Source organism: Armigeres subalbatus, chromosome 2 (genome assembly GCF_024139115.2).
Source record: "Armigeres subalbatus isolate Guangzhou_Male chromosome 2, GZ_Asu_2, whole genome shotgun sequence".
In the NCBI taxonomy this organism is placed as follows: domain Eukaryota; kingdom Metazoa; phylum Arthropoda; class Insecta; order Diptera; family Culicidae; genus Armigeres; species Armigeres subalbatus.
Window position 1 is genome coordinate 23,689,811 of NC_085140.1, and position 14,421 is coordinate 23,704,231.

The window sequence follows — 14,421 nt, forward strand, 5'->3', positions numbered from 1 at the left end:
ATGTTGAAAAACAGAATAATTTAAAATTCATCCGCAAGGAGGAGCTACTGCATATGAGATATTAGTTCTTCGATATCTTGGAATCTGGAGGATTTAGAAAATTGCCGCTTTCTAAAAAGTTGTTCGGGGATTAGAAAACAATATGTTGAAATTTTGTGAAGTTTAAAATTCATCCGTAGAGTAGTGATACGGTGATACGGAGTAGTGATACGTACATGTGAGACCACCAGTTTGATTATCCAGTATTTTGCGCTCGATAATGGCGGCCGAGTGAGTGCCTTTTTGACATTCAAGAGGTAGAAAATATTTACATGTTTTAATCAATGTAGGCCTTGATTCATTGGAAAACATTGGCACTCATCTGTTATCAACAAATATATGTCAAATGTTCCATTATATCATTCAAGGAATTGGTAATTCTCCTATGGATTTTTGGTCATAATTTCATTTTATTTTCTAGCATAACTGCATATTTACAAGCATGTTTCTGCTTTACAAGACCTTCTTGAGCAGAACCCCAGAGCCCCCTGATTCATCGGAGCGAGCTTGGGAGCGAGTCAACGGCGAGGAAGGTGAGGTGGATATGACTCCGAATAATGCTGTAGGACGGAAGTCTCGATCGACTATTCACTGGCGTCGGTTTATCTAACTAGCCGCGGGAATTGGGGCTTTGTAAGCGTCGGGGCATGTAAACCGCAAATGGGAATAACAAAAGTTCCCTGTGATGACGTCTATTTGCGATCCCAATGGTGGCCGCATGGATGCTTGGAAGGGTTTGATAAACATGTTCAGACGGGGCTCGCGACAGCAGTTTTTATAATACCGGAGTACAGAGGATTACGACCCTGGAGGCGGTTTAAATCGTATACCTACCTTCGGGGCTCCGTTTGATGGACCAACTTAGCTAGATATATAATTCAAAAGCACGTGAATGGCTACGGAATGGCAACCTCCGAATACGCGGGGCGTTATAACCGATCACCTGCACTTCAGATGCACGAAAAAAAACTCGAGGCTAGTTTAGCCACAATAGTTTCATAACTGTCCGGTTGGAAATTTGGGAAAATAAAACTCACTACAGTTCAACTCAATCGTCACTGAAATGTGCTTTTCTTAGGTCAAAAATTCCTATTCCACTATTTTTATGCTTCTCGAGTAAACAGTAAACAGTCGGTCCCTCATTGCTTTTATCTTCTTGCATCCTTGAACTGGTTCAATGGATCTCGTCACCCACTAGGCAACCAAATAATGTAATCGAACATGGTGCGCTTCACGCATATATACTGAATCATTCGCATCAATATAAAATGACCGTTGGAGCAACTTCACAGTATGATACCTGTTGGGAATAGTCACGGACCTTCCCAACATATTCTTTACTTCACCTTTTCAAAATCGCCAGTTGAAACTTCTTAACAATACTCTATTTTCCGTTAACCATGATTTACTTGTTACCCGCCCCGGTAACAGGCTAGTAGTGTCAAGTTGACCAAGGATCAAGGTGGATAAGTGGATAAGCATGGGAAATACAAGAAGTGCCTATCTAAGTACATGCAAATCAGTGAAAATCCATTCTGACACTTCCTGGCTATCGCCTCACCCAGGTGTCTGGTTGCAGATTTCTTTTTCCCTAAAAAGCACTGATTATTATCAATATACATTTGTCGATATTCTGTGGGGTCTACTATTCCTAGAAAATAGAATAAAATCATTACAAAAAAGCATGATGAAAGTACCAAACACATGAATAACGTAAAGGAATGAGTCAAAGCCTGCATTGATTGAAATATGTAAATATTTTCTACCTCCTGAATGTCAAAAAGGCACTCACGCGGCCGCCATTATCGAGCGCAAAATACTGGATATAACCCCGGATCTGTGATATTAGAGAGTGGCCGTCTTCTTCACAGCTGCTCGAGGATGAAAACCATTATTCTGAAAAACTGTTTAGATTGGATTACATCCGCTGGGTGGTGATATATGGATCAATCAGTTTTGTTAGATGTCGCAGGATAATTAAAAGTGCCGTCATTTACAGTTATTTGGGATTTGAAAACCAATGTGTTCAGAAAAGTGTACTTGATAGTCATATATGTAACTACCGTTTCTGCCTCATACACAGGAGGCCTTGGGTTCGATCTCAGGCCCATTTCATTCGCCTACTTTGAATCTTTTTCTATACTTCTCGTGTTACAGTAATCGCTAGAACAGGAAATGGATTTCCGTAGCGTTTCCATTTTAATCCTGTACCTTCAACTTGACTAGTCTAACAATAAATGTTTGTATTGGAAATGCAGGAAAAACTTATTTCTTACATCAATATAGAATTCCGAATTTTACGTTCCTATCATATCCCAACAAAGTTTTTTAGCTGAAAGTGCTTCTTTTTGGCTAAGTAAGACCAATATCTCTCGAATTTCAAATGTGGTTATCATCATCAATGACTACAATTTAGGTATTATTATGATAGAATTCATTATTCATTTGTTTGCGTAGTACATATATTTTTGGGCTAATATTATACGTTTGGCGAAGATGGAAAACTCTATACAATATTTGATGGTAAAGGGCATTGACTAACTTCCTGGTCATTATCAGAAATGGTTTAGAAGAAAATCGTTGGTCTAGGACGAACTGTACAAAACGACATGGACGTTCCAGAGTTGTGGAAAGGCCGTCTGGTAGCCACCTGCGGCCGTTGCAGAGTAGGAACTGTGAAGTAACACTACGACCACCATCAAAAATGTCTTACAAAAAATTGCGCTACTCTAGGACGAACCATCCAAAATGACCATTTTACGGATTTTCCAAATTATTCGGAAGGCCGCCTGGTGGCCACGTGCAGTCATAGCTAATTAAGACTTTGAAATATCTCCAAGATCACCGTCAGAAAAGGTTTAGATAAAAATGCGCTGATCTAGGAAAAACTTTCCAAAATCATCATTTCTATGGTCGTTCCGGATTATACCGAAGGCCATCTGGTGGTCACCTGTGGTCATAGCAGAGTAATGACTGAGAATTTCATCCAAAATCACCGTCCGAAATGGTTTAGAAAAATTGCGCTGCTCTAGGACGAATTTCACAAAATTACCATTTTTACGGATGTACCGGATTTTCCAGAAGGCCTTCTGGTGGCCACTGCGGTCGTAGCAGAGTAGGAGCTGTATATTAACTCGAATATCGCCGTCAGAAATGATTTACAAAAAATTGCGCTGCTCTAGGATAAAATTTTCAAAATTACCATTTAACGGACGTTCCGGAATATCCGGAAAGCCGTCCGGTGGCCACCTACGGCCATAGCTGAGTGAGAACTGCGAATTAACTCTAAGGTTATTGCCAGAAATGGTTTAGAAAAAAAAAGCGCTGCTCTAGGACAAACTTTCCAAAATGATAATTTTTACGGACGTTCCGGGTTTTCCGGAAGGCCTGGTGGCCACCTGCGGTCATAGCAGTGTGAGAAATGCGTTTTAGCTCAAACATCCCCATCAGAAATGGTTTAGAAAAAATTGCGCTGCTCGCGGACAAACTTTCCAGAATGATAATTTTTACGAACGTTCCGGGTTTTCCGGAAGGCCGCCTGGTGGCCACCTACGGTCATAGGTGAGTGAGAATTGCGAATTAGCTCCAAGGTTATTATCAGAAATGATAAAGTAAAAATTACGTTACTTTAGGATGAATTATTAATAAAATAAATAAATAATTCATTACTGGTCACTTTTCCTTTTCCTTTTATTATCTTTTCAATTGATGAAGAACTATTTTTTTTAGAAATACATGGTGGTTTGGCCAAATTGGTCAACTGACTAAAAAGTTATCTCATTTTTACTCAATGTGTTGTGCTTTTTACAACTGTGCGAGTCCCGGAAGGTTAAACGCGCTCAAAACACGATTTTAGCCACTGTGCATTGAGAGGGGTTAGGGACAAAAGGTCGAAAGGACAAAAGGTCGGAAGACAAAACGTCGAAAGACAAAAGGTCGAAGGGACAAATGGTCGAAAAGGACAAAAGGTCGAAAGGGACAAAACGTCGAACGGGACAAAAACTCGAAACGGACAGAACGTCAAACGGGACAAAAGGTCGAAAGAAACTAAAGATCAATAAGATCAAAAAGTCGAAATGGACGAGGAACTGAAACGGAGAGAGTCAATCTAGCACAAGAGTTGCCCTACACAGTTAGCAAAAACTCTGCTCTTTTATTTTTCACAATTTTTAACAAATAAATAAAATTCATTCAGTGAGTACAATTAATAGATGGATGTTGTTTTTTCTAAATGTCACTTCGATCTGTCAAAATGGTGCACGCCGCTCATCAAATACACCCACTGGCGGAGACACTGGTGGGACACCACACGATGCAATCACACCATTGTTTTCAACGGCTATTATTCTTGCACCAAGTGGTGCCCCACCAAATAACAATAGCTGGCTCCGCCAGCTGCCTACCTGCCTACCTGCCGGTGCATTTTCAATGCGTGCGCCTGCGTGGCTGCGGAGTACACTATTTTGACAGATCGAAGCGATATTCAGAAAACCTAGATTTTCATCTATTATTTACACTCATTGAATGAATTTTATTTAATTGCTAAACATAGTTTAAAATAAAAGAGCAACTTTTTTTGTCAACTGTATAGGACAACTTTGTCTCGCGCAATACAAGTTTTATTCATTTCATAAATCAACAATATTTTTATCTCTAACAGAACTATCTAGATATTCATAATATTGTTTCATAGTAATTACTCCTTCTTTGAAAATTGCTCATTCTTCAACTTTGATTGATGTGATGAGTGTGTTATTTCTACTCGAAGTTAAATGCATTTCATAAATTCTTTCAGAATACATCCAACTTGTTATCAACTTGTTCTTGATCGACCTTTTGTCTTTTTCGACCTTTTGTTCTTTTTGTACTTTTGTCCTTTTCGACCTTTTGTCCTTTTCGACCTTTTGTGCCTTTCGACCTTTTGTCTTTCGACCTTTTGTCCTTTCGATCTTTTGTCTTTCGACCTTTTGTCTTTCGACCTTTTGTCATAGATTCCATTGAGAGAAAGCTGGTATTCAAGGTGATGCAAAGCTACATCAAATGGGGCATATATCACAATAGGTCTAACAAAAGCTCGCAGTGATTAAAATACCCTGCAAGGAAAAACAATATAGCATTTGTTCACTTTAGAAAGCAATGTTCTATAGAAAGACCTGAGATCTTGAGTATTATATACCAATTGACTCAGCTAGGGGGGAATTAACAAAGGAGCGTAATTTTACACTTTAGTAAAAATATGTCGACTAACGTTTTCATTCAACCTTTACTTTCCAGTTTCCACGTTTTTTTATTGCAATTCTATAATGTATCGTTGAACAAAGGCTTATCATTGATTTTCGAATGCTCGTTATGTGCGATAGCCACCGAGAAGAGCTTATATCTCGAATTAATTCTTCCACTTGATGTATACAACAATACAACTAACATGAAAAGATGAAATCAGAAACCTAATAAAATATCACGGTGACTGATCATTAGCCGTAAAGACCATAAGAAAGACTATAAAAACTTTGATGGCTTTTCACTTATGTAAAATTTTATTATACGTTCTAAGAATAGTAAAAAAGCCCTGGAAGGAACAACAGACAAATAAGATTCAATTCGGCGACTTTGTGGCGGAACAGGTGGTTCAGTTCCGGTCTTTCAAAGAATAAAGTGGAACTCCGCCCCCCAGATATTGACACATGATGACAATAGAAACATCGTTTCATTATCAATGGGCAACGAGCGAACTTGGCTTCCAAAATAACTACTTTCGATTGCTACGGTGCTTTTTTGGTATAGGTGTTTTTTTGCCTTTCTCGTATAACGAAGTTGTACCGAACGGCTATCACTTCACTTTTAATAGAAGGTTCGTAGACCCATAGTTGTTGCCATAGTGTTATATATCAATCGTTTTATTTGAGTAATTCTTTTTACCTTCACAATATATAAGTATGAGCGATGAAAACACACGTCTGGTAACAAATTAATCAGAGGTTCGATTCCAGATTAATCAGGTTTTGGCTTTCTTCAATTGTTATCGACTTAATTACCTAATCTCTATGTAAAATATATGAATATATAAAATTAGTTTGCATTACCCTCAAGGCAATATTACTCACACACTTAACTCATTTCACCGTATTCGGTAAATTTTACTGAAATCTCAACAGCAGAACTGTTCGGTAATTTATTTTACAGATTTTTTTGTATTTTTTCCATTGCTCAACTGTCAAAATCACCGAAAATCAGTTAAATTATTTACCGAATAGTTCTGCTGTTGAGATTTCGGTAAAATTTTACCGAATTCGGCGATTTATTTTAAGTGTGCATGAACGGATGGACTGATTTGCAAGATTTTCTCAAAAGTCGATTCGTCTTGAGATCAGCTGAGTTTATATACATGAAAAGACGAAACATTTCAAAGTTTTCATGTTTTCTGTAAAAAGTTATCAAACTCGAACTGAAATCGATCCAGAGTGCGACGCTGCAATCAAATGAAGGATTGACAATTTGGTAAAAAAACGAGCGAGCTAGGGCTGGTTTGATTAGTTTTAGACAAAATTAGCTCATTAGGATAAACTTCCGAGACGAGTAGAAATAATTCAACTTTAGATAACTTTGAGGTTCAGTGCTATGTATTGCTAAATAGGGAACATAATTTAAACGTACTTAATTTTATATTCAATTGGTAAAGCTGTCCCTTATCGATGTTTTGACAAGAATATTGTTTTATGAAATTAGCTGCATTTTTTTCATTTTGTTGGTTGTAAAATGTATGAAAGTTAGAAGAAAACATAATTTTTTTGAGATTATTCACGTTGCAAAAGATATCAACAATGTGGGCCTTATTACGGATTCAACTGAACAGTGAAATCCAAGATGGCTGAATCATGAAATTGGCATACTGCAATACCTGTATTTATTCATCTTCGGCAAAACCTTATTAGGGGAAGGGGGGTGGCAATATGCCCTAGCTAAGCAAACACTGCTTTATTGTCTTATTTGTAACGCTATTCATGAGTATTTTTACATTATGCATCAGTTTAACGAGATAGCTAGTTGGTGCCATTCAAAAATTGTCAAAAATCTCAATCATATTGATAACATTCACATTGAAAAAAAAATGGTGATATTCTGTTGCCAGAAAACTCAAGAGGCAAAACGCCTTTTAGCTGGCCTAGGGAACAAAACACCACGCGACGGCAAATCAGCATTCTGGTATGCATAGGGCGTGGAGAGGAGACGCAAGTACATTGTAGGTTAGTGCCACTAGGGCGTTTTGCCTCGCCAAAATGTTAGATGTTTCTTCAAACTGTGAAAATTTTCGGTCACATCACCATATGTGAAAACAGTAATAGATCAGCAAGTGTGAAGTGATCGTTAGCTGGAGTAAAGGTGAAGGAGAATGTAAAATCCGTAATAAATGGGTCTTAAAATGTCGCAAAGCTCTAAGCCTAACGCATTTTCCGATAAAATGAATTCAAATTTGACAAAAATGTCACTGCCTCATCAATTCCTTGTCCAATCATCAGTTATTATAGGTGGTTCAAAAATTTCCATGAAAGAGCAACAATATTTAACGATTTTATTTCAAAATGGTGATTTTTTCTCTAAAATAAACGAAGCTGGCTGATATGCACCACCCAAAAATGATATGCAAAATCTGCCATTACTTATATACATATATTGTCGTAATTTTCTGCACTAAAACAGTGTAAGTTATATTCTCCACTTCAGTTAATTTCCCAAACGGATTGATAGAGTTTTTTATGCAATAAATAAGCATTTCAGAAAGAAACGCCGAAATCGCATTGAGAAGAGTGAAACAATATTTCAGTATTTTTCTATTACAGATATTTTGATCAAGTTCTTTCATGTTGGGGCTTATAAATGCTTATAATGGAGTCGCTTTTTACGCGGTTTGGTTTTGCACACACGGTTCCACACAAAAACCGGAGAAAAATTAGGTGGTATTTAAAAAGTTGAAGGAACTGAGATAGATCAAGAAATTGATGAAAACTAAACCGAGTAAAAAGCGACCCTAGTGTATTAGCTTTCGTCGCTTTCTATTTTGCGACAAACTTTGGGTGATTACCTAAGAAAATGTGAAAATGTGGCGCATTTTACGCAACACGCGGATTTCATAAACTTCCCTTATGCTGAAATTGTGTTCGTTTTTTTTGACGCGGATATGCAAAAAGTAATCCCTGGCTATAATCTTGTCAACTTGATTAGTCCTATTTGAAACATACTCACAGCTACTAAAATCTACTGGACATCTTTGTACGTCTAACGGATACAGAACGAAATCCATATCGCACTTAAAGATGATTGTTGCCCTGCAAACGGAAAGCAACCAGCGTTACATTCATAATCCTAATCGATCCGCCGGTCGCACCGCGGAACCCCTTCAACCACCTACCCCTTGGTCAACACGAGGGTGCTATTTTTGTACAGCCGCAGTTTGCTGATTTCCTCGAACAGGGTCATCACCCGCATCTCCCGCAGCTGCCGAATGTAGAGATCGGGAACCCACACCGTCATCTGCTCGGTCGGTGTCAGCTCCATGTACTCCTTGGTCATGGTCCCGGCGGAATCGTCCGGAACCAGCCGGGGATCCTCCCACGTGACTTGCAGAAACGCATCGATTGATATTTCCTGTGTGGAATGGGTGCGAATTATGTTGATTGCTTGACGAAAGTGCCGTCTTACCTCCTTGTTTTCATCCACTCCCGATATCCTGTTGATGTACAGCGAGATTGACACCTCAGTGAGTGATCCTGTCGGGGCGGAAGAGGAAAAGAAAATTTGAATGATGTGGTGTTTTTATTGTTCACCATGCGTCTCCACCAAGGGGAGAGTCCATGTGCGGCATAAGTTTCCGTGTCAGAGAAGGGCGTGATAAACGTTGCGTTCCACAAGGTCAAAAACCTGTACGCCCTATGCATCGGATCCGTAAATGGATGTGAGTATATATGAGGGATGTGTGTCAGTTCTAAATTTAATTGCATTTGTGCATTATCACTGCATTGCAAATGAAATGAAGATGCCAATTATATAACAAAACGAAGTGCCGTGATGAGGGTTGTTGTTGGGTTATTGATGAGAGTATTCACGCATAGACAGCTGGGTCTCTGAAACCTTCTAATCGTACGGATGATGTCAAGTTCAGCCTTCGCACTGCGGCTACTTTTTCACGCATCCACTTACCATAATTATTGTTTCTTCATAGGACACAACTTTTATGACTAAGGCTTGTGGCAATGTCAAGGTGATGTGATGATGAATGCTGATTTTTAGTTCCGTGCGGTTAGGCATTAATTAAGGTAAAAAAGATTTGCGAATAACTACTCATATTAGTGTACATCAACCAAGGTGTGCTATTTTATGGGTCGACCACATTAGACTAATATGGAGAATTCACAAGCCCAACCCGTCATTATCGTATGCTGTTGTTTGATTGTAGTTCAAGTACAGTAATTTCATATAGTACCGACTGATGGTATTCCTATTGTTGGATCGGTTTACTGACCTATCGAACTTTAAAGAGCTGACGTCTGGGAATGGCAATAAACCTAATGGATCGAAATGCAATTATCTTAAAGTGCATGGTTGCTAGAAAGTAACTAAGGTACGGGTGAGCATGATGTGGCCATCCAATTAGATCACTTGTTTGCAGTAACGTAAACGGTGATTCAGGTAGAAAAGTGAAACGTGTGGAAAAGTGAACTGAAATGTAGATGTGCTTTCATCGCAAAGTGATGATAGCGTCATGGCTAGAGATGTAATATTTTTCCCCGCTGAGGCACGCAATAACGGCACATATTATATAAAATCAACTGTTTTTTTTAGAGAAAATTATTGAGTTGATTTGGTGTAATGTCTTCACCTGTCATAAGACGAGTTGTACAATTATGGTTTATGGCCTTGTGAGTTCAGATAATTATATAATTAATAAAATTCAATATAATTATATAATTATAAAATTAAATAACATAAATCTGTCTAGGAATCAATTAAATAATTTTATACCATTGTTTTGCAGTTTCACGGAAAACTTTGAGCTCATATTAAACATTATTACCACAATGCTGTACTGCCGTTATACACATAACTGTCCCATGTACATAGGAAATCCCAGCAAACATGGGACAAATATGCGTATGACGTATGACTTGCCTCAAAATCGTTGTTGAAATTAAAAACTAGTAACTCACTACCTGTTTCTGTGACACCGGGTAGATACCTTTTTGTAGTGTGTTACTAAATACCGTTTATCATGAGGAAAACCTATTTTAAGCTCTTTTTAGTGTCGAGTCAAGTATAAGACACTAAAGACGATCTCATAGTCGAGGTCGAAATACGTATCTGCAAGGATAACAAAACGTACTGGAATTAAATGGAGAGTACTAAACTCGTCTTAGCATTTATCATGATCACATTGCTAGCTTCTGGCTGAACCAACAAATAACTTCTTCAATATCGATATCCATGGTACTTATAACGATGTCGCTAAGTCGCTGGCCTCTTGCTAAGTTCCATCCTCCTCCTGGTTTCCGTGAAGATAGACGTAGCCAGTAGCAGAAATCCTCATGATTTTTTTCATTTTTATCTTTTCTTGATTTCTGATAGCATCCTAGATAAGCATTTGAAAGGAAAACATGAATATTTCTATCACGAGCTCACTATCTGATTATAAACTTCATACAAATGTCACTATTTGGTAACTTTTTCTGCAACCGAAAGTCACTATTTGGTCACTTTTTTAGTCATCGTTGGCCACTAAGTCACTATTGTGAATGGCATTCATCGCTACCAGCCCTGGTAAAGCGTACCATTGGTGCTTCGCGTACCTGAAGGAATAAAATAGATCCCATCTCGCGGTCCTTAGCCTCTTACCCAACCCCGGTGGGAACTATGGTCGTATGCTGACAGGGAAGGGGGGTTTGCTCCTCTCCGGAGGTGCAAATCTTACTGAGCGTCTGTACTCCATGTTAGGAGCGGCTCACAACAGCGTCTGTTCTCCATGTTAGGGGCGGCTGATCATCGTCCGAGTGCCAGCGAGGGACTCTAAGTGAAACTGTGCACCATGGTCCACCGGAAATAAGGAGGAATGGTCCTCCGGAAATTTAGGGGGTTTGGTGTCAGGCCCAACAAGTCAGACAAAAAACTTACGCAACGAACAATCAACAAGAGAGTACGGAACCATCGGAACCATCAGCGAAGACCAACGCGACGAAAAGGGACTAGCGATTGGAAATTCGGTTCGTGGAACTGCAAATCTCTCAACTTCATCGGGAGCACACGCATACTTCCGATGTGCTCAAGGATCGTGGATTCGGCATCGTAGTGTTGCAAGAGGTTCGTTGGAAGGGATCAATGGTGCGAACGTTTGGAGGTAATCATACCATCTACCAGAGCTGCGGCAACACACAAGCTGGGAACAGCTTTCAGGTTTGACAAACAGGGATGCCAGATGATATTTTCAAATGTCTTCACAGTTGTTTAAAAATGTCTTCAAATGTCTTCAATATTAAAATTATGATTATCAGCGAAAAATTTCAAAATCCAATAGGTTTGTAATATTCTCCTTGTTTTACTGATGTGGAATAATTTAAATTTTTTTGACATTCAAATTGTTAGAATTCAAGAGAATATTCTTTAAAATTCTTTCTCTGGATTTTGTACTGAGTCGGATTTTATAACTAAATTTCCACGTGAAATTCTTCCGAATTTCTTTTTAAAGAATACCCTGTAGAGATTCAAAATTTACTGTAAAATACTTGAAGAAACATTCAGAGAATTTTCTGAAGGAACTTCCGGATGAATTTCTAGATCAACTTCCGGATAAATTCCTGATGGAGCTTCTTATAAATAAGTTATACTAATTTCTTCTGGATGGAGCCTCTAATTACTTCTGGAAGACTTCTGGAAGACTCCTGAATTACTGATTACTGATGGAACTTCCGGAGGAATTCTTGGAGGAGCTTAAGAAGGATGTCCTGTAAACTTCAGGGTGAATTCCGGAGGGATTTTTTTGAGGAATACCTGAAGGATTTTCCTGATGAATTTCTGAAAAATATTTCTAAGGAATTACTGAAGCAATTTCCGGTGGAATTCCTGAAGAAACTTCTGGAGCAATTCTTGGAGGTAGTTGTGAATGAATTCTCGGAGGAGCTTCTTATAGTATTGCTGCAGAATTTTCCGAAAGAAATCCTGGAGGAACTACCAGATAAATTCCAAAGTATACTTCCGGAGGCATTGTTAGAGAGTGATTCGGCAACATTCTTGAAGGGTCTTCTAGAGGAGGAACTTCCGGAGGGATCCCTGGAAGAACTACTGGAGGAATTCATGAAGGAACTACCGAAGGAGTTCTGGAGGAACTTCTGGAGGATCTTCCAAATGAATTCCTGAAGGATTTTTCGGGAAAATCCAGGCTATTAATATCCTATTGTTTAACCCATCGCCAGATCGTAGCCAGGATGTCCCGGGCTACAATTTTTTTTTCATACTGCGTTTCAATGATGACAGCGGGCTATGTCTATTGATGATGATGACACCGCGCTTGTCACCGGCTTGGGAAAATCCCTGAAACTTCCGGACAATTTCCTGGAGGAATTTCAGAAAAAATACCAATACCCGGACGATTTTTTGAAGAAATTCATAGAGGAATTCTCAGAGAAAATGCTGGAAGAATGTCTAAAGATATTTCTAGAGAATTACCAAAGGAATTCAAGGAAGAATTTAAAGAAAACGTGAAACAAGTTTCCTCTGAATTTACTACTGAGTCTTAAATTAAAATTCCACTGATTTTTTTGTGGAATTTCTCTGAATTTATTTTAGGATGATTTTCCTGTAGAAATTTACCATGGAAATTATCAGAAACACCAGAACAATTTCAATTTCTTGTTGATATTCGTAAGATTTTTCTATGAAAATTATTTGAGACAATTTTCTTGTGGAAATTAAAAGGGATTTATTGTTCAGAAGAACTTGTGGAAATAAAGATGAATCTTCTGTGTAAATTTTGGAGGATTTCCTTAATATCTTTTTTTACGGAAATTATTAAGTATAAATTTTGTACTGAATTTCAAATTTCAATTACTTGAATTTAGACAAGAAATTCCTCATAATTTTCATTGGAAATTCTCCTTATCTTACACCAAAAATTCATTGAAATTTTCAAAATTCACGGAAAATTCAAAGAGTTTCCCGACCGATATTTAGAGGAAAGTCACATGGAAATGCCGAAAAGATCAAATGAATTTAGAAGGAATTTAAAAAAAATCAGGTTCTAGCTCAACGGTTGAATAGATTAAATCAAGTCATAGAAGAATTCAAATTATTTTTGCCGTGAATTAGATCGGTCATTGAGTTCCGATGTAATGATCGAAATACCTTTTTACATACACGTCAAAAACGCCGCCGCCAAGGAAAATTCAAACAAATTCTGCCATCGAGATTTTTTTACCAGCGCACAACTCAAAGTCAAGCGCGTTCAAGGTCTAAAATGCGTTGCAGTTAACAGCCAGCTAGTGTGAAGATATTTTTATGTTTGAGATTCTAAGCCCGAGACAAAGACTATTATAACTTTTGTAATTTTTTTGTATAATTTACATATAGAAGTCGCAGAATTTATAAGTAAGAAACAAAATTGTATTTTCTCCTGGCTGGCTTATTGATTGTCTTCAAGTATTTTCAAATAAGTAGATAAGTCTTCAAATATTTTGAAAAGTCTTCAAAATGTCTTCACGAAAAAAATGTCTTCACAGAGATTTAAATGTCTTCAAATCGAAGACATGTCTTCAAATCTGGCATCTCTGCCAAACTCCTCAAACTCGCTAGTGTTAAATAAAATCATCATCAGCAAAATGCTGCGTACGCATCCTCACGAATGAGGGGAAGCGTAAATGAAGTAGAGGCCCAAACAAGCAGAGTGAGGAAGAGTGAAGCAAAAACACAAGCGAGTGTGGCGTCGGGTGGAAGAGCACTCATTAAGCCTCCGGAGCGACGCTTTGCATGTGATGAAAATCGTAGAGGCTGTTTTACGTGTGAGTGAGAGTGAGTGACGCACCACAAGAAAAAGATGAACGTCAAACTCCCTCTTGTTTTACGATGCACAAGCTCGGGTTGGATGATGCTCATTGTTGTGAGTTTTGATGCAAATATCTGCTCCTCAAAAAAACTCTGACTCTTGCTCATTTTCCACTCGGCGAGGAGTTTATGGCAAGCCTGTTCATAGTGATGGGCGATATGCAAAGGTGCGTGATCGGGTGGTGGCCGATCAATGAAAGAATGTGCAGGTTGAGGATCAAAGGCCGGTTCTTTAGCTTTAGCGTAATCAACGTCTATAGCCCACAGTCCATAAGCACTGATGTTGATAAGGACGCATTCTAC

General features: G+C 38.4%; 1 protein-coding gene across 5 annotated transcripts in view; it reads right to left on the bottom strand.

Moving 5' to 3' along the window:
- The window catches only part of LOC134214149 (glycine receptor subunit alpha-2-like), a 74,616-nt gene that overhangs the window by 8,800 nt on the left and 51,395 nt on the right, over positions 1 to 14,421 (bottom strand). For 4 of the 5 annotated variants that reach the window (XM_062693567.1, XM_062693566.1, XM_062693565.1 and 1 more), the window contains 3 exons: positions 8,737 to 8,804; positions 8,447 to 8,682; positions 8,281 to 8,363 (listed from right to left, as the gene is read on the bottom strand). In XM_062693567.1, the coding sequence (XP_062549551.1) occupies positions 8,281 to 8,363; positions 8,447 to 8,682; positions 8,737 to 8,804 (387 nt within the window). Of the gene's footprint in view, positions 1 to 8,280; positions 8,364 to 8,446; positions 8,683 to 8,736; positions 8,805 to 9,234; positions 9,279 to 14,421 lie in introns of those variants that run through there. The other variant, XM_062693569.1, reaches the window with a different exon arrangement.